The sequence below is a fragment of the Neofelis nebulosa genome, chromosome 17 (assembly GCF_028018385.1).
Source record: "Neofelis nebulosa isolate mNeoNeb1 chromosome 17, mNeoNeb1.pri, whole genome shotgun sequence".
NCBI lineage: Eukaryota > Metazoa > Chordata > Mammalia > Carnivora > Felidae > Neofelis > Neofelis nebulosa.
The window spans coordinates 2994355-3017725 of NC_080798.1; the positions used below are offsets into that span (position 1 = coordinate 2994355).

Sequence of the window (23371 nt, forward strand, 5' to 3'; positions counted from 1 at the left end):
GGCGCCGGGGCCGGAGGGCAGGGACAGCCAGGCGCCCGCAGCCTAGGGCCAATGACCGGGGTGGGGGCGCGGGGTACACACACCGGACACACAGCAGCTCCGTAAAGTAAAATACAACAAAATGTTTAATGAGCAAATTCGTCTTAGCAAATATGAAACTGCCACAGAGAGGAGAGGGACGGGACCACGGGGCTGGGGCACAGGTCGGGGAAGACTAAGGAGAAGAGAATCAACTACGTAAGAAACCGGGGAGGGCGGGCACCAGGGAGAGGACCAGAGGCCAAGAGGACGGGAGCTGTGGTCCTGGAAAGGGAGAAGGCAGGGCTCTGGGGGTCAGACAACAAAATTCAAAATAGTTTGGCCATAAAATATAAACACACTATGTTTCTACGGTGGGGAAGGGGAGAAAGAGGGTAAAAGGGAGGAGAGGCTGTTTTGGGGAGGGGCTCTGGGGGTCCTACCCCGCCCTGCTGTGCACCCCCTCCCCATCCCGACCCCTTCCCTCTGTGTCTGGGTGCATGTGTCTGTGTGGGCCTGTGCGCGCACTTCCCCAATTCCCCTCCCCACCCCAACCCCCACCCCACCCTAATTGCTGCCATTCCAGTTGCTGCCGGCTGTCATTCGGCTGTCACTCCTCTGCCCATCTTCTTCAGAGGGAGAAAAGAGGGGGGGTGGGAGGGGGAGCAGCCCCCAGCCAGCCCTGCCCCCACCCTCCCCCTCCACCTCTACCAGAAGTCCCGGCGGTGGTAAGAGTCGGGGTCACAGTATTTTGTGACAACCACTCTGTTGGCGAACTTGCGACCCGTCAGGCCCTGCATGGCTTTCTGGCAGTCAAACACAGAGGTGAACTCCACGAAGATCTGCAGGGATAAGAGACCGGTTGTGAAGGCAAGGTGGCCTTTCAGCCTCCAAGGACAAACTGACTCAGTCAGAGCAACCAGCCAGCATCTACCCAAAACCCAGAACTCCACAGGAGGGAGAGGGCCTCGCTACAGGTTTGGGAGCATTTGGCCAACATCCTGCAGAACCCCAGGATCAAAGAGGCATGCAGAGTGAGAAAGAACAGAGGGGAGCTACAGTCAAGAGTCACATGGGACACCTGCATGCTCGCCAAGGAAAGAGGTCACTTGTGTGGAATGTCTTCCCTGTACCAGGCACTGCGCCAGGTGCTCCCCAAGCTCCCCCCAAGGGCCATGTTCTCCCCAGAGGACACACTATGAAGGGATGAAGGGAAGCTCAGAAATTAAGATTCAAACCCAAGGTGATAAAAAAAAAAAAAAAAAAAAAAAAAAAAAAATCCCAGATATTTGACCCAATGAAGTTTCTCATCTTGTTTAAACCACCAGTTTACAGGAAGTGGAGGGAGGGAGAGGATAATACCAGCCTAATTCTGAATATGGGATTCTGTTAATACAAATCTGACCTATTGCTTCAACAAAATGGCGGGGGGGGGGGGGGGGCAGAGACAATTATGTAGAACTGATAAATTTCGATAAAGTTTTATTAAACAAAATGGCATGAATCCTTGTTTGGATCCTTAAACAATATAAAAAAGTCTTTTGAGACGGTAAAGGAAATCTGAACACAAACTTAAATACATCCTCAGGATAATTTTGTTACTGTAATAACAGTATTGTAGCTTCATTAAGATTTTTTTTAGAAATGATCTGTTAAAACGTTTAGAGCAGCACTTCTCAAAACCAGCTTGTGTGTCCCCAGGCGACATTCTGCAATGTCTGGAGACATTTTTGGTGGTCACAAAGGGGGATCCGATGCTACCATCTAGGAGGTGCTTCCATTTACTGGGTGGAGGCTGGGAATGGAGCTTAACATCCAAAAAGCACACAGCACAGAACCTAAAGCAAGTTTTACCAGGCCCCAAATATTAATAGTTCAGATATTATAGAAATGCCCTTGTCACAGGTAAAATTTGGAAATCTGCTTTAAATTATTTTAGGAAAAAAAAAGGGAAACTGGGAAGCTAAATATAGAAATTAAGAATGACTAGATATGGATAACCTGAAGCTGGGTGATGAAGCATCACAACGCTATGTATGCTCAATACAACTTAAATGATGTACTATATACGCCACTATGATAACTCTACTCTTATAAATGTTTGAAAAGAATGAAAAGTTTCAAAACAAAAGAGGCAGGATGATCCCAGAGACCAGCCAGGTCTTCCCATTCATCCTTCCCACAAGTATTTACTCCGCCTCTCAAGAGCCAGCCTCCATTCCAGCATCTGTCATAGCACTGACTGCAAAGGACATGCGGGGAGTGGGTGTTTCTGCCACACCGTGAGGACTGGGCAGGAAAACGGGAGAGGACATAATGCCCATCCGCCCCCTCCCCTCACCCAAGCCCTATCGTCCCTTGGCCCCCAGATGCTCTTTCCACTGCTTCCTGGGCAAGTTCATCCAGCTGACACCAAAACAGGGGTCAGTATGTTGACGACACCTACACTTCCATCAGACCTCATGCCTGGGACGAAGCTCTGTCCTGCTCACAGCTTCCTACACATCTCTGCTGAGGTGTCAACCTGCCCATCGACACTGACCCCCTCCCCCACAAACCTGCTCAATCCCTCACTTCCTTCTCACCTGCCAGTTCCACCCAATCACCAAAGCCACAAGTCTGAGCGTTTTACTGGACTCCTCTTCCCCCTGCAGCATAACTCAAATCAGTGGGCATTTACAGGTAATGTGTTTCTCAAATCCATGGACTTATTTCTCTCCGTCCTCCTGATCACCATCTTTCACCGAGCTGATCACAAGCTGTTAGTTGCCAAAGCTTCAGAGATCTTACCACTATCCCCTCTGCCCCCTCCAAATTCCCAGGCTGTGGAGTCCAGCCCTGCAGGGTAGAGGAGGTACCGGCTCTGTAATCCCTAGCCACCCCTACCTTATTCTAACGAACCGTCTCCATGTGCCAGGCCACAGACCACAGTTGGGACCTTTCAAAGGCTTCCTCTGCTCACTGCAGAGAACACCCAACATTCCTCTGGGGCCGATTTGCCACCCTGGGCCTCAACCCCCAATCCCATCTGCTTTATTCTGCTCAGGCTACACCGGCCTGGTCACTGTTCCCAAAGATACCCGGAAATCTATGCTCACTGGGCTCCCTGGCCAGGACCCTACCTGCCTGCTGGGATAACCTGGTGTCACTTGGGCCTGCTTAATACCGCCTCTTGGCCTCCAATCTCAACACTGCATCCAGAGCATTCCTCCTCCCTTCCCAGGTACCACCTAAGGTGGCAGATATGTTGTCTGACAAGGCTGGCCCCAAGGACTTGGCCAGCTAAAGCCTGAATCACTAGGTGAGTGGCTGGATGAACCTAAGTCACCCCCTCTTTCATGCCTCCCAAGGAGAGCGGAAGGTGCAGACTCCTGGCAGGGGGCCAGAAGTGACATGCCTCAGTGGGCTGGGAAATGTGACTGTATATGGCCTGTGTCCTCTGAGGTAGGGCCCAGAAGGCTGCTGTGGGAGTCCAGAGTCGCACAGGGAAGCTTAGTGAGTACCTGGCACCCAGGAGACACAAGCGTGCTTGCTGCTATTGAGACCAATGGTCAGCACTTTTCTCCCCACTGCACAGACAAGACCAAACCACTTGCGAGAGACCATGAGACAGACCGAAGCTAGGACAGTTGCGGGCCACACTCCCTGGGGACCCCACACCACGCGGGGAAAGGTGAGGGGAAGGGTGGGCACGCACGCACGCACGCACACGCACGCACCTTTCCACAGCCGGGCACCTCGACGCCGTCCACAGGCCGGGGGATCTCAATGGACTTGACGAGCCCATACTTGCTGCACTCATCCCGCACGTCCTCCACAATCTCCTCATACTCCTCGTCGTCCAGCAGCTCCTCAGGCAGCACCATGTTCATGAGGCACAGGACCTCAGTCGGGTGGCCGCCCATCTGCACCTGGGAGCTCATCAGGCCTGGCACTTGCAGGGTCACGGGGGTCTGGTTGATGGTGCTCTGTGGGGCAAAGGGCAGAGCAGTCACAGCCAAGGCCACACCAGCTGCCCAGAGGCCTACCCAGGGAAAACCAGGCCCTGCCCCTGTAAGGCTCAGGTGCCCACTCAGCACCACCAAAAAGCCAGAGCCAAAGACTTAGAAGGACCTCCTCCCAGCCCCACCCACCCCACCCCACCCCACCCCACCCCCAGGTATCCCTCTAGCCAATGGAAAATGACGTGCCGGGGGGCTCACCAGCGTGGCATTCTTGGCTCCCACACTTGCCCTCTGCACGAGCAGTTTCTTATCCCCCAGCTGCATCCCGTTCAGCCCTGCGATGGCCTGTGTTTGAAGGACGAGGGGTGGGGGGGGGGGGGGGGGGTGCGGCGAAGAGGTGCGGGTTAGGGGCCAGGAGCTTGACACCTCCCCACAAGCCCCAATACCCCAGAGCCGGGCATTGGTGGGGGAGAGGGGAAGGCAAAGGGGTCAGAGCTTGGAAAGAGCCAGAACCGAGGGTAAGGGCTCAAGTCCCCCACGCAGGGCCCCGCTGCAGGCCGGCCTCCTCCCGCCCATCCAGAGGAGGGGAGACCAGTGTGGACACGGAGCAAGGTGCAGGGCAAGGACGGACGAAGCAGCACCAGGGGCCCGGGGCTCACCTGATCTGTAACGTTGATGTCCACGTACTCACAGAAGGCATAGCCCTTGGAGAGCCCCGTGGCACTGTCCTTGACCAGGTTGAAGGCCTTGAGAGGCCCGAACGATGTCAGCAGCTCTTTTACCTGAGACAGGGCCGCAACTCTGTCAGGGCTGGTTTGGGTAAAGGCTGGGAGGGGAGCAGTCAGGAGGCGGCGAGGGGTCTACCTGGTCATCATTCAGGTAATTGGGTAAGCCCCCGATGAACAGCTTGTGGGCAGAGTCCGGGACCACGGTGGACACAACTCCTGGGGGAAAAGGGGAGTATAAGTAGGCTTTGGTCCCCAAGGCAGGAGCTTTACCCAGCACACAGGGACAGGCCCATTACGCCTGTTGTGGTGACAACAGGCCCACATCCCGCAATCCACAAGCTTACCCCAGGCATAGCAGCCCAGCCACGGCTGACAGAAACGGGTCTCCCACACCTGCCCAGCCTCCGTGCGCCCCAATAGCAGCTCTCCTTGGGGCGCGTGGCGGCACGACAGCAGACAGCCCCGGCGGGAGCCCCAAAGATGCAAGCTCATGTCCCAAACCCGCCAACCACGGCAGGTCATGTCTGCGCTCATCCCACGGGCACACCCACCCCCCTTCCACATCTCTCAGGCCACGGCTCCACCCCCTTCCCTACCACCCGATGTCTAGCTCGGGTCTCCAGCTCAGGTCTCCGGCTGACCCTCGGTCCCTTCCTCTGTGGTCCTGCACATTTCACGACTACAACAGCCCGGCACTGTCACACACAGCAGACCAGGGAGTGCCTCGGAGAGGCCTGCTGCTCAGGGTCCAGGGTCCACGAGGGCAGGGACGTGCCCAGTTCACGCAGTACCCAGACCCTGGAGCCCAGGAGGGCTGTCACAGTGCAGTCACACCAGCAGAATGCCTTTAACGACCACTCTGCGTCTACCCCGACCCTACCATCTCCACTCGTCTTTGGATTCAGGGGCCTGCCAGGCGGCTCAGCCCAGGGTCCTAACACCTCCCGGAGGCTCCCATCAGGCGTGAGCTACCCAGGGCTCGAAGGAAGGGAAACACCACCCACCCAGCCTGACCGGTTCCTGACTTTCCAAGTCCGGACCCTCCCTCAATGGCCGCATGGCCTGGCCCTCCTCTGCAGTCCGCACCAAGTGGCTGCGCCCCACTTCCTCCTGACCTGGGGAGGGACAGGGGGGGCCTCAGACCCAAAGCAGGGTGTGCCCTCTCCCACCACCCCAGCCACTCTGACCACCAGAGCCGAGCACCACCAGGGTGTCCGAAGGAGAGGATAAGCAGAGGCCACAGGCCAGGCCCTGCACGTCAAACTCATGAAACCCGATGCCTTGATGCTCTCCAAAGCCGTATCGCAGCAAGACGCGACAGACTAAGGCACAGGAAGGAATTAGTCCCCTGCAGTCGCCCAGAAAGAGGGGCCTCCAAGCACCCCCCCCCCCCCACCCCCATCAATCACGACCCCACAGGTAGCTCTCAGCAAGCTACGGGCTTTGCCTACACAGGCACCGCCGCTCTGACCGACGGCAGACAAGCACACGGGCAGGAGTCTCATCACCCCAACAGGGCAGTGCCAGAGCCAGGGGCGCCTCAGCCATCAGGCCCAGGCTGTTCCAGGCACCCCAGGGAAGCACACAGTGGCGAGGGCATTGGGGATGGAGGCTCAAACCCAGGATGCAGCCCCAAGTGAGCCTCCCTGAGCCTTGGTGTTCTCATCTATGAACCAGGGAGAAACCTCACACCTACGACAGAGAATGGCTCACAAGGCCCACCCCTAAAACGGGGCCTGAGGCAAGGCTGGCCAGGACCAGCGAGATGCCAAGGTCCCAGTGGCTGCAGACCCCGTGTGGACAATAGTTCTGAAGCTAGGCAGAAGGACTCACGCGAGGGTAATGCCAACTGGGTGCCCAGGTCAGTCCTGGTGCCCAAAATCAAGCCCTCGACAACATCCCCTCCCAACACAATGGGCAGGCTCCTCCCTGATCACACAACCGCTTCCCTCAGAGGGGCCACGGGGCACTCCCCTCTCATCCTCAATCTTGAAGCCTCACCTCCTCCCAAAGGCCATGCTGTACCAACGACCAAGCAATCCTTTCTCGTGCACTTCCTCCTCAGCAGAGGGACCCTGCTACATGCGCTAACCACAGAGCCTGGCAGAGCAGGGCCCTGCTGAGGGAGCAGGTGCAGAGGCAAAGCCCCACTGGCAGGAGTCCAGCAGGGGAGAGCACCAAGCACAAAGCCTGGCAGCGGGAAGGTGTGGAGGGCCAAACTGAATTCACAAACTCAAAGGGTTCTGTGCTTTCCTGCCTCCAAAGACAGCTCTGGCTCTCCCTGCCGCCCCCCTTCTTATCTTAAAGGACAGTCAGGACCCCACGTCAGCCCTGAACAGCTGGGCCTGACTTTGGTGGGAACGAATTTAACGTTTCATGACTCCAGGTGACGCATATTTACTTTCAAGTCAACACAATTCCATCAAGACAAGGAAGTCACTTTCCAGGTTCCTGAATTGTTTCTCTTCCAACCACAAATACCTGAACTTTATCAAACACTTTCCCTTTTAGCCTCTTTATATAATAAGATTGACTTACTTTCTTCTGAAAAGCAAACATCAAAACGTGAACCTCACCATGGAAAAAGCCCGAGCGGAGGATGCTTAACCTGCAGACAGATTCACACTTCCTGCGACGTCCCACTACCCGCCCAGGCCCCTCTGGACAGGCAAACCTCAAGTGAGAAGATCCACGAGTGACCCTTCAGCTGTTTAATCACAGCAACAGCCCCTCCATCAAGGGGAAGACCACCCGAGCCGCTGTCCCTGGATGGGAGATGTCCACTCCCACAGGGTGAAGGACACACGCAGAAGGCAGCACAAGATGGCCGAGTGACGACTCTGGACACAAGCCAGGTCCCCTGGGAGACCACTAATCATGCCCTTGCCTTGCTGGCCTTCCGAGATGGGCTCACAGTCCCCACAATGGCAACAGGCAAACCTTTCAATGAAAAACCAGGCGGCAAATATTTTCAATCTGTCACACAGTCCTGACACAGGATCTCTGTCACCCAACTTGGCCACTCCAACACAAAAACACAGATAATAAGCAATGAGTGGGCTGGGCTATGCGCCAATAAATCGTTAAAAAACAGGCAGGGGGGACCTGGCTAGCTCAGTTGGTACAGCATGTGCCTCTTGATTTCAGGTGCATGAGTTTGAGCTCCACGTTGGGTTTGAAGCCCACTTTAAAATTTTTTTTGTTAGTATTTATTCATCTTTTTGATAAAGACAGAGCGCGAGTTGGGGAGGGGCAGAGAAAGAGACACAGAATCCAAAGCAGGCTCCAGGCTCTGAACTGTCAGCACAGAGCCCAACGTGGGGCTCGAACTCACGGACCGTGAGATCATGACCTGAGCCAAAGTCAGACGCTCAGCCGACTGAGCCACCCAAGTGCCCCAGGAGCCCACTTTAAAGAAACAAACAGAAAGCTACGCGTGGCCTCCTACCTGTCACCTGCTGACCATGTACTTACTATAGGGCTGTCACAAATATTAACACGATCCACAGCCCACTTGAGGCAGAGCCTGATGCAGCAGGCAGCAGCAACCGGTTATAAAAATATAACACCCTGAATTTACTTAACAAAAAACAATATTCCATAGCTCCACCTGGGAAACGGTCCCACAGATGCGTGCACAAAAACAAGGTCATCAGGCCGTGCATTTAGAGGGCGTCAGCATGTGTCATGCGTCATTTCTTGAAAGAATTAAAGAAATCCACTGAATTTACCAAATTATTACAGCGGAAGACACTGGAGACAAGCTGGGGAACCAGCCTTCAGTCCTGAGGCGCCTGCCAGCCTCCCTGGGACTCCAAGTCCCCGACTCTGCCAAGGGTGGACTCAATTTCTAAAAGGTGTCCTTCGGTGCAAAGCCTCAGCCAGCTGCTTACTTGCTCCCCACCCAGAGCACCAGTGCTCACCTACCTTTCCTGGGAGAACGCCAGGGGCCTGAGACGACAGAACTGGCTCCCCCAAGCCCACAACACTCCCACAGAGGCCCCAACCCTCACTTATACCCGTCTGCCCACAGGGGCCCGCAAACAGCCTGGAGGTGGAGTCAGGCCTGCTGTCTGTTTCTGTACTTCCCGCTACTGCAGGACCCGTGGGTATTTTATGAAACCAAAACGTTGCCGAGCGTAACTGATAAAGGATGTGGCGCACAGCCAGGCCCGTTCAATTAGGTATCACAGGAGGCTGCGTGCAGACTACACCATCGCCACAGAACAGTCGTGACCAAAATGTACGGCTCACGAAACCAAAAACATTCACTCTCCAACCCTCTGCAGAATAAGCTTGCTGGCCCCAGGTCTGCCGTGCTCTCTACTGACCAGGACCGGACACAGCTATGGGGCACGGCCCGGAGCACGAGACTGAAGAGAAACTAGGACCAAAATAGGAGGGAACACCCAGATGCCGACCTCACACTGGGAACTCAATTGCAAACCGCTAACCTGCTTGTGCTCACACTGACCTCCCAGGTCCCAGAAAAGGAACGACAGGACAGGCAGGCTGCAAGCCCCTCACCTCCCTCGACGCCTCCCACGACCCTGGCTCTGCCACTTATGAGCTGTGCATCCTCAAGCGGGGAGGACACCAAGCTCTAAAGATTTGGGGAAACGGATGAGAAGTACTCACACCACTTCCCAAGCAGCTCTGGCTGGGTCAGGGAGAGAAGGGCGGACGAGTCCCCCACTCACCAGGCACGTAGACAGAGGGGTTCTCCGACATGCCAGGCAGGGGCTGGTAGTCATGAGGCCTGCGGATCTTCAGCGACTGGCCTTGGAAGATGATGCCATCAAAAGCCATGGCCTGGGTGGTCTCATCCACGGAGCGAAACTGCAAGAGAAGCGGGTGGTGAGGGTCAGGGAACCCAGCAGACAACAGCCTGCAAAAGGGCCTAGGGCAAACAAGAGCTGCTACAGAGCCACAGGGACCAGGAGGAACACACACTTCCCTGAGCCCACCGTGCACCCAACTCACCTCCAAGAAAGCAAAGTTCTTGTCCTGGTTAATCTGCACAGCCAAGACAGGGTTGCCAGGGGCCTGGGTCAGCCCCCCAAGGCGCATCTGGGCGTTGAAGAAATCCATCATGGCCTCCTGCAGAGGGAATAGGAGACAGGGGGGGGCGGGGGAAGGGAGGTGGAGAGAGGAGGGGAGGGTGAGAGAGGGAGACACAGACGGGTTTGGGGGTGAGGGGAAGGGAGGGGGTGGGGAAGGGTGGAAGAAGGGAGGGAACAGTGAAATAGAAATGGGGGCAGAGAGATCAATAGTAGGAACAGAAGCAGTAGAAAAATGGGAGAACAGGGAGGAAGGAGGCAGAAGCAAGAGGACAGCCAGAGGCCAGGAGCGTGGGGCAGGCCACAGGGGCCCCAACCAGAGAAGAAACGTCATTCAAGAAAAGTGCAGGGAGACAGTGACAACAAAAAGAGAGTAAAAAGCACGAGATAGAGAGAACAGAAAACGAAACGAAAAAAAAAAAAAAAACCGTCCAATAGCGACAAGAAGAAAGCAGTAAGAAAGCAAGAAAGAAAAACCCAGCAGGGACACAGAGCACCAAGTCAGAGAAAAAGAGGAGTGAAGGGACAGGGACAGGGAAGATGGAGGAGAGGAGGGCAAGGGTGGGAGGGCGGGCGGGAGGGGAGGAGAAAAGAGTGATGTGGCGGGATCTGGCCCTGGAGTCCGGGGGCTGCTTTATCAAACGTAGCAAAGTGCAGGTTGAGAAAGTCAGAATGGACCTTACTTGCCTTCGACGACGGTAGCAAACTTTTTGTTGCTACGAGGGATCTCAGCCCCACAATATTTCACTTTAAAGAGAAATGGAAACAACTCTTTGATCTCGGGATTCTCGGGGTGCCATGGGAAGGGGTTGGGGAGAGGGGGAGGGGAGAGGAGCGGTGGGGAAGGTAGGGGAGGTCAGGGCCATCAAAAACAAAAGAGCAGCGACCATGGGAGGGACGTGGGGAGAGGATGGGAACAGGCGGCAGAGAACCAGAGACGTGTCAGAGAAAACCGAGGGGAGCGTGCGTCTGTGTGTGTGTGTGTGTGTGTGTGTGTGTGTGTATGCGCGCGTGAGAGTCTCCCTCTCTGTCTCTCTCGAAACGGACTCGTGGATTTTCGTAGGTTCGTTATGTGTGTGCTTGATCCCTGGGTTGCTGGAGGAGGTTGGGAGAGGGGAGACGGGAGAGGGGAAGAGGAGGGAGGGAGAGGGCCACCCCCAGCCCGGCCCCTGGCTGGCTCAACTCCATCGGTCCATCTGGGAGGGGGCCGGGGGGCCTTGCAGGAGCAGAATCTGACCCGTGCAGGTAGGGGGAGGGAAGGGGGGGAGGGGAGGAATGGGTACGGGAATCGGGGAGAGGGTAGGGGCAGGGAAAAGGCAGGGGGCGGGCAGTACCTCAGTGATGCCAAAGGGGATGTTGCCCACGTAGAGACGCCGGGCCTGTCTGGTCATCTGGCTCCCGACCACGGGCACCGGTGTCGGGGTCACAGCCAGGCCGTCAGGGGTCATGGTGGGGAGAAGGGCGGTGGCTGGAATCTGACCCGCGGCTTCAAGAGGGGAACAACAGGATTAGATGGCAACAGGGCAATCCCCTACACCCCCCACCCCATTCAGGGACCACCGCACACCTGGGAGGGCGGCTCCACATGGACCAGTCCCACCGAGGCCTCATCCAGGCCCCCAGCACCTACTCCACGGGAGGCTTCAGAAAGGCAGAAGCCAGAGAGCCCAGGGCACAAACCTCATCGTCCCTCACCACCCCACCCACCAAGAACAGGGTCTGTTCTCTCAACCACCCAGCAAGTTAAAGTAAGGAAGCGGCGGCCCCAGCCCACCTTGCATGGCCTTGTACTGCATGGGGGTGATGTGCTCAAAGCCAGGTGGAGGTACATCCCAGTATTTACGGACCTTCTTCTTCTTTTCGTGGCGGGGGGAGCGACTGGGAGGGCGGGAGGGGAGAGTGGGGCAGGACAACCTCAGTCTGACCAAAGGTGGGCCTGTGAGCCCCCCCAGGCCCCCCAGCCCCCCACCAGCAGTGCAGCACTCTCCAGAAGGGAGAGGATCTGGGTCAGGGCCGCGCCCAGGCCTGGGGGAGGTGCCGGTCTCAAGGCAGTGCTTGGGCCAGGGCTGGACAAGGACAGGGCAGGGTTCAGGGGGGAGAGGGCAAAGGGAGGGGACGTCGGAGTAGAAGGGGCAGGAAGAGAAGCTCACATCAATCCACCGTGCTCCTCTTTAGCGCCTCTGGTCAAAGGTTTGCTGAGGGGTGGGAGGGAAAGGTATGGGGAGGGGTGACTGGGGACCCTTGTCTTCCCCACACACCACACCTCCCCAAGGGCTCTGAGCCCAAGGGCTGGGGGCAGGGCCGAGGTGAACAAGCAACAAGCAGGCCCCCTCGGCCCTGCCATTCCCCCCAACCTCCCCATCCTAGGAAAGAGGAACTACGAGAGAAGGGCCACACAGACCACTTTCTACTTGGAGAAACTGAGATGGAACGAAGCAGAACTTCCACCTGCCCACCCTTCCTCACCTAAGGGGACAGAGAACAAACAGGGGACCCTGGGAAGGGAAAAGGCATTAGAAGAGCAGAAGACAGCTAAAGGGGGGGGGGGGGGGGAGACGCTGCCCCCCCCCCCCCCCAGAACTCCCTGTTCTCAGAAGGCAGAGCACAGGCCTCAGAAGACCATCCCAAGAGAACCACAGAAAGACAGCAGGGGGCGAAAAAGGAAGGGGCCCTAGGAGACAGGGGCTGGGGCAGCCCTCACGAAGAAGGAAACAGTCGATGCCCTGACGCTAGACTCACCTCCAAGAACCTACTGCCCCCACCGACCCATCAGAAACTAAACTCTAGAAACAACTGAACTCAAGACAGACAAGCCCCAGACCCCTCCCCCAGACACAGAGAAGAGCCACAGAGGCCCAGGCACACCAGGTACATGTGCAGGGACACCCTACACCCACGCTAGCCCACCCCCACCTGTGCCCAGCCAGGGGTCCCCCAGCCCTGGTACCTTCGCCGCCGCCTGTCCCGGGAGGCGCTGCGCTGGTCCCGGTTGCGCCGGTCGCGGCTCCGGCTCCGGCGCTTGCGGTCCCGGCTTCGAGAGCGGCTGTGGCTACGCTTCCGGTGCCGGTTCTCCTTGTCTCTCTCTGGGCCAGGGGGAGGGGGAGGAGACTGAGCTGAGGGAGGACACGGCCCAGCCCACCCGCTCACTGGTGGCTATGCCCCAAGCCCCAGGGAGGCCACCCCCAAGGGGAAGGGATTCGATGGAGGAGGGGAGATAGCAGGCTTCCTGGGTCCACAAGCGAATCCAGGGACCTTAGGGGACCAAGGGGACGGGAGCTGGTTACCTGAGGGGAGAGGGCCTGGAAATGCCCCTGGGGTGTAAGATACCTGAGGACGCTCAGGAGGAGCTGGGGAGCCAGAGAAGACAGAGGAGGCTGGCTCCTGGTCCCCCTCGAGGGCTGAGGGGCCTGACCCCAGGGTCGTCCCTGAGAGGGGCAGGGCTAGAGGCTGGGGAATCAAGAGACCCAATGATGTTTTCCTGAATGAAGGAAACTGGCGACCCCTCAGGAAAGACCTCCTCAACCAGCTGGCACCCACAGCCCCACCATCAGGCCCCAGGCACCAGACAGAGATCTGATAGCCCCACAAAGCCAAGACACCCAACAGTCCCTTCCCAACCAGCTGAAGAATACAAGAGTCCCTCCTCTAGGGAGGTGCCCCTTCCTGAATTTGGGCTAAAGAGGAGGTGCCAGGAGGAGTGTGCCCTGCCCACTCCGGCCCACTGCCCCTCGTAGGCTGGCATCCCAAACCACCCCTACCTGCCCATTGTCCCTCAAAGCCAGTACAAGAGAAACCAGGGTCCAGCCCCCAGTTGGCTCATACTTTTCGGGTGGCGCCTAGAACAGAGCACAGCCTTGCCTGTAAAACCAGACACCTCTGCTCAACAGACCTCTCACCTGGGAAGGAGGTGCAGGCCCTGTCACAGTATATTTCCTCACCCTTAGTTCAAAGACACCCCGGACTCCCCAACTACCCATGTCCAGGGACAGAGAAAGGAACAGACAATAAGGACAGGGCGTTAAAGTGGACTTTGGCCTCACCCGTACTACTTTATACTGTACGCTTCTTCAGACAATTAAATGTGAACTTTCTGTAGATTGTCAATTCCTGAACCACTCAGGAAAGGTGCTCCTTCCAAGCACCTCAGAAAACACACAGCAGCAAACACCAGAATGCTCCTGAGAGCAGGCTCCGTACTTAGTCCCACTTGCTCTCGATCCTCACCACTGCTTTGAGAAAACACTGTGGCCACTCAATAGGAAAAATGAGGCACAAGGAGCTCGTGTAACTTGCCTGTGGCCAAAAAGCAACAAAAGAGTGAAGCCTGAATGTGAACAACGTAACATCAGCAAGTACAGTTATCAACACCTGGGCACACATCTTAACACAAAGCAGGCAGAACTCACTAGGGTCTGCCTAGAACCACTAACGACAACATCATTATCTCCTTGAAAACTAAAGAAGTAGGGGCGCCTGGGTGGCTCAGTCGGTTAAGCGGCCGACTTCGGCTCAGGTCATGATCTCAGGGTCCGTGAGTTCGAGCCCCGCGTCGGGCTCTGTGCTGACAGCTCAGAGCCTGGAGCCTGTTTCCGATTCTGTGTCTCCCTCTCTCTGACCCTCCCCCGTTCATGCTCTGTCTCTCTCTGTCTCAAAAATAAATAAACGTTGAAAAAAAAAAAATTTTTAAAAAAAAAGAAAACTAAAGAAGTAAAAAAAAAAAAAAAAAAAAAGACTGGAAGCAACACGAAGTAGAAGACAAACACGGAGGCCTGGCACTGGGCACAGGGAGGAGCTGTGGCCTTGGACCGCTGGCTTCACGCTTGTAAGAGGAGCAGGGCGTGAGCCCCAAGCACTTTTCCTGCTGCTGAGGCTCTGAAACAGACAAGGAGGCAGAGGGACCAACAGGAAATGGTGATGCCTGCAGGGGTGGCGGCTGAGATCAGACAAGGAACTTAATTCCCTGGAGACACAGGTGCGGCACACACAGGCAGGGGCTAAAGCTCAGAGGCCGGCCCACAAAGACAAAGATCCACAGGCAAGGCAACACGTGGACAGAGTTTCCTGCCTCCAACATGAGAAAAGGAGCTTCGCCGCTCAAAATGCTGTGGGCACATTGTGGGAACAGCTCCACTAACCCAGGGGACATGCCAGGGCTGCGAGCGTGGCCTCCCAGTGCCAGTGGGGACACCCAGGGAGAACCCAGGCAGCACACGCGCCAGCACCTCGCGGAAGAACTCAATCAGCTCCACCTGGCAGCCCGGCCTACTGCAACTTGGCCTCGCAGCCAGCCAGTCTCAGGAGGGGTTTCAGCTTTTTGCCTTACCAACGTGTATAAAACCCCGGAAAAACCACCCAACCTTTCCTTAGACAAAGGTTGTACCTACCCCAAGTGCGGGAGCACCTGGCAGAAAACATCTGAAAAACACCTTTCCCTGACGGTGCCAGTTGGGAGAGTGAAGACACGCCTCTCTCCTCAGTATTACACTAAGGACGTTTTCACAATGGAAGAGGCGTCACTTACTAGGCACTTCACGCATGCCAAGCCACACGCCACACGTTCGTACACGTTTACCCGCATTTAACCTCAGCTCTGCCTCTCACCAGCTGAAACCTGGGAGAAGTGTTTAAACTCTCTGAGCCACTTTTCTCGTCTGCAAAAGGAAGGAAATCATCAGCATCACGTGGCGATTACAAGGATCCATTTAGAAAAACTACACAGGGCTTAACAAAGTGCCTGGCAGTTGACAAGCGCCCAGAGTTTAACTATCAAGGATTGTTACTACCATCCTCGTTAATTCCAAAATCGCAGTGACAAAACAAAGAGTCACCGTACAAACCCCGACAAAACACAGAAATACGGAGGTAGCACAGCCGCTGGGCAACAAAGGTGTCCGAACCCAGGAACGCCCAACTCCAAAGCCCACATCACGTAGAAACAGACACCCCATGTGCGCTATCCCCAGACGCTGTCTCCTAGGCCAGCCACCCGACCGACTTCTGGACAGGGTTCGCTGCGCCCCCCGTTCAGGCCTCCCAACGCGGGCAGCTTCTGCCTCAAGCCCCCCACCTTCGCTCTCAAAACGACCTAAAGACAGGACGAATTTTTGCAGCGCCTAACGACTGTCGTCGTCCGGACGTTCTTGCAGCCCCTGTGCTGCTTCGCACCAGCACGACCCCACGCCTTGCTTACTCGGTACCACCGGGGGCAACGTCCCCCGCCCTCATCTCCACGGCGACCAGATTTAGGAGGCTTAATCTGTGCCCTGAGACTGGACCGGACACGGGGGCCGCTCTCTAGCTGGGAGGGGACGAGACGCAAACACCCCGCGACCGTCGGGACTCCCAGAAGTCCCGTGTCGGAAGGACGCACGCGTGTCCTCTCTCACGAGCCACACCGCGTCACGCTTGCCGATACCCGGGCCGGGACCCAGCCGGGGCCCACGTGAAGGGGGTTAGCAACCGCCATTTTGGAACAAAGGGGGCGTGGAGACCCGGGCCGCTGGCCCGGCCGGAAGCGGAAGTGCCGGGGCAGCGGGAAAGAAAGGAGGCTTTGCGGAATCTGATACCTGTAATCTTTCAGTTTAAAAAAAAAAAAAAAAAACGGAAAAGAAAAGAGAACGGGGAGTCCGCGAGGGAACACCCGGCGGGTCCGCGCCGCCTCTGCCGCGGACCACGTGGGGTGTAGAAGGGCGCGCGCCGCGCATGCGTCCAGGACCCGCGCCCGCCGCCCCCTCCTCTCTCCTCCCCTCCCCTCCAGCGCGCGGCGGCACGCCGGGTGGTCACGTGAACCAGGCGCGCGCCACGGAGCGGTGGGGGGGTGCGCAGCGCGGCCCTGAAAGGAGGGGGAAGAGAGGGGGGGAAAATGGCGGGGGACACGGAGAGAGGCCCGGAGCCGCCCCGCCCTCCGCCCCGCGCCCCCAGCGCCCTCACCTTGCTTATTTTCGTTGAGCTGCCGCTCGAACTCGTCGAAGTCCGACATGCTGAGGCGGCCGCGTAAGGGCCCTGTGCAGCTCTGGCCTCGCCTTGCCGCCCGCCCGCTCTGGCCGCTTCGGCTACTTCCGCCGCTCGCTTCGGCTACTTCCGGCCGCCGCCGGCGCTCCGCCGCCTCCTACCTAATCAAGCCCGGGCCGCCCGCCCCGCCCCGCCCCGCCTCCGCCCCTCACCCCGCCCGCCCGCCCGCCCACGAGGTGTCCCTCCCCCCTGCCCGAGCCTGGCTCCAAATAGCGTCGGCTATTTCCGGACCGTAGAAGAAATCGGGAGCGGCTGCTTCGGCTGATTCCGAAAACACCCGAAGCAAAGATTTCACCGGCTTCCCAGGCTATCGTAACTTTTCGGAAACTAGCTCCTCAACGTTCGGGTGTTTCCGTAGGTCCGCGCGTTCCTCTGCGCCCAGCCCCCCCCCACCCCAAGGGTTCGGCTTCTTCCGACAATTCAAACCGTCCCAGTCTTTGGCTGCTCCAGCAGATTTCCCCCGCTCTTCTCCGCTGACCCTATCGAGCTACTTCCAACAATCAATCCTAACCGTGCGGAACTTCTGCACTTTCTGTAGATTTCCAGCACTCGCTCTCGGACCCAGCCAGAGGATTAAATCCTATGCCAAGGTTCGGCTCTTTCCGGACACTGCACTCACTCGCTCCTCCCCGGCCGGAGAACTTCGGCTCCTTCCGCCACCACTTCGGGAAAGGCCTCACTCCCGGGAGACAGCTTCGGTTTTTTCCGGCGACGCTTCGGCTCCTTCCGGCTTCGGGAAGAGAAAAGGGAGGGAGGACAGAAGCGAGGTTGGTCAGGAGAAGGGATACAGAAAAAGGGCGGAGTCCCGGCTCTCTGCACCTGGCTCTCCGGGTGGGGAGAGTGGAGGAAAAGAAGGACCGATCTCGCGGAGGGCCTCAGAAGGTTGCGCGAGACAAAAGCTGCCAGCGAGGTGAAGGGTGCGCGCGGCCGCTGCGGAGGCTGCCAGCGCGGCTTTGTGCGCCTGCGCAGGTGGAAGAGGAGGGGCGCGAGATGGCCTTCTGCGCCTGCGTAGAGATCAGTCTGAGGCGAGGTTTCTCACTGTTCCGGGAGGCAAGTGGGTTCCAGAGCCCCTAGCACGCGTGCGCGAGGCTTTCCCTTCCTCCGGGAAGGGTACCGAACTCCAGACCGTTAGGCAAAGCCGCTCGCTCCTGGTTGCTGTGGCAACCGCGTCAGCGCACTTGCCCCCTCCCGCAGCGCAGGCGCAGCAGGCAACGTAGGGGGCACTTCCGGAAGGCAGTAATCTAACTACCGCCTCCTGGCGGGCGGACGCTGGAGCCTCCGCCCGGATGTGCAGTTTCCCCCTTCCGCGGTCGCTCCTGCCAGCGGTCATTGAGTCCACGTCTCCTGCCCCAGCGCCTCTAGTCGAGATAGGCCCGCGGGTGGTGTTGACGCCTCCCTTCCCGAGCTCTGCCCCTCCAAGCTCCTCGGGGCACAGCTGCTTTTGCTCCTCCCGGCCCTCCCTCCGGGGGTGCTAATTACACCCTGTCTCTCCAGCCTCCGGGTTCCTGCCTGACCGCCCGCTCCTCGTAGCTCCCCGGAGCCCCCGTCACGGTCTCCGAGGCAACGGCCACCCCCTCCAAGAAGAGACCGGGCCTCCTTTATTCCAAATTTTATCTTCTCTCTTTAATTTAAATTCTCTGAATAATTCTTTCTCACGTAGACTCGGGGCAGTCCGGGATGCGGATGGGGAGCTCCTGGCAGAGTGGGCCAGCCTCTCCTCGGGGCTGAGGGTTGACACGGGGTATGTACAGGGCCCGGCCCCGCAGAGAGTCTCGCAGTCCTCCCACCCCCTCCTCCACGAGGAAGGGCCCGGTGAGGGCAGGACGGTGCAGCTCACGGGGGAGGAGTGCCCACGTTCAGGAAAGCGCAGACACCGACCCCCTGGGCAGTAGCTCTTGGGAGACTGGCTAACTGGAACTCCTCCCCAGGGGATGCAGAGGAAGGGGAGGATGCTAGGAACGTGAGAGGCAAGGAGGGAGTCAGATCTATATACAAGGGACCCGGGGCAGGAGTGGGGATGGATCTGCAGGACGAGGGGAGGGGAGGCGCACGCAGAAACATGCCGCCCACCCCCCAGGCCCTCTGGAGGAGCACACCACTCATGCACACGCTTGCCACTGCCACGAGGGGCAGAGGAGGGAGGGACGTGGGGGCCGAAGGGCGTGTCCCGGGCCAGGTGGGGCAGAATCACCGCTTGAAGCGGTAGGTGATGGGAAGCAGCAGCTTGCTCTTCTTGAGGGCCTGCACCTTCTTAAGGGTTTCGTCGTCCAGGGCCAGGAAGCAGCGGCGCGAGTACTCGAGCAGGCGCTCCTTGGAGGGGTCGAACTCGCCCACCTCGGCCAGCTTCTCGGGGGCTACGATGAGAAGCTCTGCGATGGGTGTGGTCAGCGCCACCGTGTTACGATCTACTCGGTGGTGCTCGAAGGCCCGAGACATGCTCTTCAGCTTCTGGAAGGTGCCCAGGATCTTCTTGTATCGGCAAAGGACACCGTCTGCATCCTTTACTGCAGGGCCGGGCCGGGGCACAGAGACAGACATGAGAGGGACAGAGGTGGACACAGGAGGCAGATGGGGCAAGGGCAAGGGCAGGTGGGGAGCCCAATACAGGAAGAACTACAGAACAAAATGGGAATCAGGAGGAGCAGCAGCTGGGAGCCATGGTGAGACAGTGGCACCAGGGGAAAAGGAGGAGCCTTCTCCCCTCCCCATGTTACTGATGAGAAGCCTGAGGCTCAGGGCAGGGTGACCCCAGGAGGCAAAGCCGGTGAGGAGGGACTGCAGAGCAGGACCCCACGGGCAGGCTGGGACAACCAGGCTAGGGGAGAAGGGAGGGCCTCCTGGGGCATCACAGCAGGCCCCTCCCCCCATCCCTGCTCCTTGCTCACCCCGCTGCCTCTCCCGGGCCTTGGGCTTCCCGAAGCGCCTCCGGCCAGCACTTCCCTTCTGCCTCTTCCTCTCCACAGCACTGCCTTCTTCAGATGCTCCGCTGAGCGAGGAGGCCGCAGACTCAGGGTCTGAGGCCTCACCCCCAGCCCCACCCCGGCCATCCCCTTCAGCCCGCCTGGGCCCAGGCTTCACCCGGCAGTGGTCCTCTGGAGAGAGGTAGAGAGAGAGGGACACATACACATGAACTTCCAGAACAGGGGAGAGGAGGCAGGAAGTCCATCTGCAAGGTGGAGACAGATGTCACACCACACACAGGTCCACAGGAGAGGGGGGGCCTCAACCAGGGCTGGAATCCCCAAAGAGACCGTGCATATAGATGTTGCAGTCTCCACCAAGATGGCTGAGTACAGTGCAGGCGGTTGGATTTGGGGGCAGAGATCTTGAGTGGGGCATGGCTTCATGCTCCTCTGACTCCAACTTGACAGCAAGAAGTCTGGAGGAGGAACTGAGAAGACCAAGACAGGACCTCAGGAGAGTCTCTGTGGGACCTCCAGAAGAGTAGACTCTAGAAATCCAAGAAGCAAGACCCTGGCTGGGGAAGAGGTTTCAGACCCTGAGAGAAATCCCAGGCTCTGGGTCTAGTGCGCTGGGAAAGTCAGGCACCCACCTTCACCTGGACAGTGTGAGCATCTGAGGCTCTGATGCAGGGGCCACCACCACAAGGTGGGCTGGGGGGACATCCGGTATTGGGGTTCTCACCAAGAAAATCCAGAGGCCCTTGGGCCAAACATCCTAGATAGGTTCCCATCAGCAACCCAGGCCACAGGGAGTTCCAAACCAGAGAGATCCTCAATAACACAGGTGTTGGGGGGGGGGGGGGGGGGGGAAACAGACCCCTTGCCCAAAGTGTCAGGTGTGAATCACAGGGGAATACGGGGTCCTGCGAGGAAGCCAGTCAGGAGCTGAACATCATGAGGAAGGGAACAGAAGTTGTACTCTCCAAAAATAGGAGCTAAATTTTGGGAAAGAAAAGCCCTGACTATCTGGGGCAAGGGATGGCCACAGGGTCTTGCCCATCAGCAGAAGCAGGAATCAAGCATGAAGGAAGCTGGGCTTGGGGTCCTGGAGACCACCATAAAGTAAGGAGGAGATAACGATGCCAGCTCCCCACTGGGCCACCAAAAGGAAGGGTGTAGGTGAGGAGGGTCCCAGATCCCCAGGAAGGGCCGGAGCTGGGTGTCAGGGCCCAGGGATGGGACAAGGGACTAGATCATCAGGCACCTCACCTGCATCCATGCGGGCAGAGGAGATAAATTTGTCCAGCTGACAACGCAAGAAATCCCTCTCTTCCTCCAGGTCCTCGATGCGTTTCTGTAGCCAGGAGTTCCTCTCCAGGGCCATATGCAGCTGGGCCCTGACCCCATTCATCAGGGCCACAGTTGGGGACGCGGCTTCCGGAGGCTCTAGGGACAGCGGGGAGGCTTGGTCACACCCCAGGCCTCAAGGGCCCTGCACCCCAGCTGCCTGGGGTCCCTCCGAGCCTGCCCCCCAGCTCACCCTCGAAGTTTCCCCGAGAGGGGCTCAGACTGTAAAAGATCTGTGGGTCTAGGTGGGGCGTCTCATCGAAGGGGATGGAGATCTCGAAGGCCTCATCGTCTTTCTTCACTGGAGGGGAGAGGCCAGGGGTCACCCCAGGGAAGGCCCCAGGCGCCTCGGACCAGCCCCCAACCACAGCAGCCCTGGGGAGGAAAGGGCAGGGATGGGTAGGGCAGCAGTGGGACCAGGGTCGGGGCAGGGTCCCAGCTTCCTCACGTGTCCTCCTCCGGCTGTTTCGGTCATTCATGGCGCGACCTCCGGCGGACCCGGGCAGCTAAGCGCCTCAGGGGCACTGGACAGAAACGGCAGCCACAGATGGAGGGACATCCCGCGGGAGGTGGGGCCCAACTCCTTAGGGCTGGGGAAATGGGGGTGCTGAAGGCTGGGACTCCTGGGTCTGAGGGAGGAGGGGACCCATACCCTCAGGACCGAGCGGGGACACCCGGGGTTTCAAACTCCAGGGCTCCCAGGGAATGAGGGGGCTGGGGACCCGGACCCCGGGCTACTGAGGGAAGGAGGAGTGGGTTCCCCGCGGGGTCGACAGAGCGGACACATCCTGGCCTGAATGGGTCGGACCCTCATCACGGGTCACCTCGGGGCCAAAAGAGGCGAGAGGTGCGGGGGGGAGGAGACCGTGCCCCAACTTCCAGGCATAGGGTGGGGGTCCGGCCCACGCGAGCGCCTTCCCACGCCCCTCCCCCGCACTCGTGTGGGCGAACAGGGCCCCTCCCCCGTGGTGGAGGGGGCGGGGCGCGTGCGCAGTGCGGGGGAAGGTCACGCGTGGGGATGCGCCCCCGCCCCCGCCCTTTGTCCCCCGGGTGGGAGGGGGAGCGATGTTGCCAGGGGGTCCCAGCGGGAGATGCGCTAGGCCGCGGGTGCTGATGTGGCCACCATCCCCCCGCCCGCAGGTGCCCGGGGTCGGAGGGGCCAGGCCTCGCGCTCACCCACCCGCGCGCGGAATCCGGCCAGGGGACCGACGGCGGCGGCGCCCATGCCCGGCGCCGGGGAGCGTCTGCAAAGTGTCGCGGGGAGTGGAGGGAAGCGCCCACCCGCCGCGGGCGGGGCGGCAGAGGCCCCGAGTGTAGGGGCGGGGTGGCGAGTCGGAGGGGCGGGCAGGGACGCCGGCGCTCGCTCGGTCCGCGGGTCGTTGCGCTTCTGCGGGAGTCTCCGGCCCCAGGTGAGGCCCGCCGTTTGCGGCAAAGGCCCGGGCTGCACTTGCGCGACGGCCCCTTGTCGCGCTACCCCGCCCCCCGCGAAGCCCGGGCAGGGAACGTCAAGAAACTCCCAATTCCTGGAGAGCAGCAGGCTCCGGGCGTCCCCGGAGTGGATGGCGACGCACGGAGTGGGGCCCGGGAAAGGGAAGGAGACAACCAGGAAAGTTGAAGCGCCGGGAGAATCCTTTTAAACGAAACCCTGGGAACTGGCCATATGGATCCCCGCAACCCGCCACTTCTCCCACCGTGTGTGCACCACCATTACAGCCCGACCACACGGTTCCCAGGCCCGGAGGAGGGGGGGAGGGGGGCGGGGATCTGGAACACCACCACCACTAGCACGGTGGTAGTGATTACGAGCTGGTTTTGGAACATTCCCACCCAATCTTGGCCGCTCCTCCCCCAAACCCCACTCAGTTTACTCACCTGCAAAGTGGGGAGATTATGATCCCTTTTAGGTTCGCTGTGAGGATGTACTGATAGGGTGCTGGCAAAACGCTCAGCCCAGGCCTGGCCATTAGTCTAGGCCCAACAGCGGGGTGCTGTTAGTGTTATTTGAGGTCAGACAGTGGGAGGCTCTTTCCCTCTCTGGGGAGTGGAGATGGCTAATTTGTTCTTCCACCCAAAAAGAGGTCGGAAGAAGAAATGAGGCCCAGTACAGTGCCTGGCACAAAACAGACGCGCAAAGAAAATTCATTAAGAAGACATGTTTATTCGGCTCCCAGTCTCTCCTCCCAGTCACTAGTTGCTACTGGACTTTTCATTTTCTTTTTCTTTCTTTCTTTTTTTTTTTTTTTTTTTGCTACTGGAATTTTGGCCAGCTCTATGAGAGCAGGGCTGTAACCTTGCAGGAGAATTTAAAGGTCTGCACCATTTAGAAAGCTGTGGCCACACTCCTCTCCTACCTGCTTCAC

The 23371-nt window shown here is 58.6% G+C and overlaps 2 protein-coding genes across 12 annotated transcripts; both read right to left on the reverse strand.

The window, feature by feature from the left end:
• Window positions 1-102: 102 nt before the first annotated feature.
• Window positions 103-16891, reverse strand: U2AF2 (U2 small nuclear RNA auxiliary factor 2). 2 transcript variants are annotated; one of them, XM_058707653.1, is made up of 12 exons: window positions 16681-16891; window positions 12698-12833; window positions 11901-11945; window positions 11525-11628; window positions 11085-11236; window positions 9674-9790; window positions 9391-9529; window positions 4827-4906; window positions 4622-4744; window positions 4209-4307; window positions 3738-3986; window positions 103-860 (listed from the first exon to the last, which is right to left on the reverse strand). In XM_058707653.1, exons 1-12 carry the CDS (start codon window positions 16727-16729, stop codon window positions 726-728), a joined length of 1428 nt encoding a protein of 475 aa, XP_058563636.1. In that variant the 5' UTR covers window positions 16730-16891; the 3' UTR covers window positions 103-725. The 2 variants fall into 2 exon arrangements, with proteins under 2 accessions (XP_058563636.1, XP_058563637.1); XM_058707654.1 differs by having other exon boundaries at window positions 4221-4307; window positions 16681-16890.
• A 1467-nt stretch (window positions 16892-18358) lies between these two features.
• On the reverse strand, window positions 18359-23169 carry CCDC106 (coiled-coil domain containing 106). Of its 10 annotated transcripts, none has more exons than XM_058707661.1 (6): window positions 22884-22996; window positions 21460-21535; window positions 21205-21312; window positions 20934-21110; window positions 19647-19853; window positions 18359-19265 (listed from the first exon to the last, which is right to left on the reverse strand). In XM_058707661.1, the coding sequence occupies exons 2-6, from the start codon at window positions 21488-21490 to the stop codon at window positions 18949-18951; spliced, it is 840 nt and encodes a 279-aa protein (XP_058563644.1). In that variant the 5' UTR covers window positions 21491-21535; window positions 22884-22996; the 3' UTR covers window positions 18359-18948. The 10 variants fall into 10 exon arrangements, with proteins under 10 accessions (XP_058563644.1, XP_058563646.1, XP_058563643.1 ...); XM_058707663.1 differs by lacking the exon at window positions 22884-22996 and adding an exon at window positions 22192-22465 and having other exon boundaries at window positions 19647-19747; window positions 20934-21108; XM_058707660.1 differs by lacking the exon at window positions 22884-22996 and adding an exon at window positions 22188-22461.
• Between the last annotated feature and the right edge of the window lie 202 nt (window positions 23170-23371).

Excerpts from the sequence above, each read along its gene's own strand:
- U2AF2 (XM_058707653.1), bottom strand. The coding sequence starts at position 16,729 with ATGTCGGACTTCGACGAGTTCGAGCGGCAGCTCAACGAAAATAAGCAA. Across the intron at positions 4,745-4,826 it reads ATTACCTGAATGATGACCAG|GTAAAAGAGCTGCTGACATC; the intron begins GTAGACCCCTCG and ends GCCCTGTCTCAG. Across the intron at positions 3,987-4,208 it reads CCACGCTGGTGAGCCCCCCG|AGCACCATCAACCAGACCCC; the intron begins GCACGTCATTTT and ends TTTGCCCCACAG.
- CCDC106 (XM_058707655.1), bottom strand. The coding sequence starts at position 22,975 with ATGGCCAGGCCTGGGCTGAGCGTTTTGCCAGCACCCTATCAGTACATC. Across the intron at positions 21,111-21,204 it reads CTCTCGGGGAAACTTCGAGG|AGCCTCCGGAAGCCGCGTCC; the intron begins GTGAGCTGGGGG and ends CGCTGTCCCTAG. Across the intron at positions 19,266-19,646 it reads GGCCCGGGAGAGGCAGCGGG|TAAAGGATGCAGACGGTGTC; the intron begins GTGAGCAAGGAG and ends CCGGCCCTGCAG.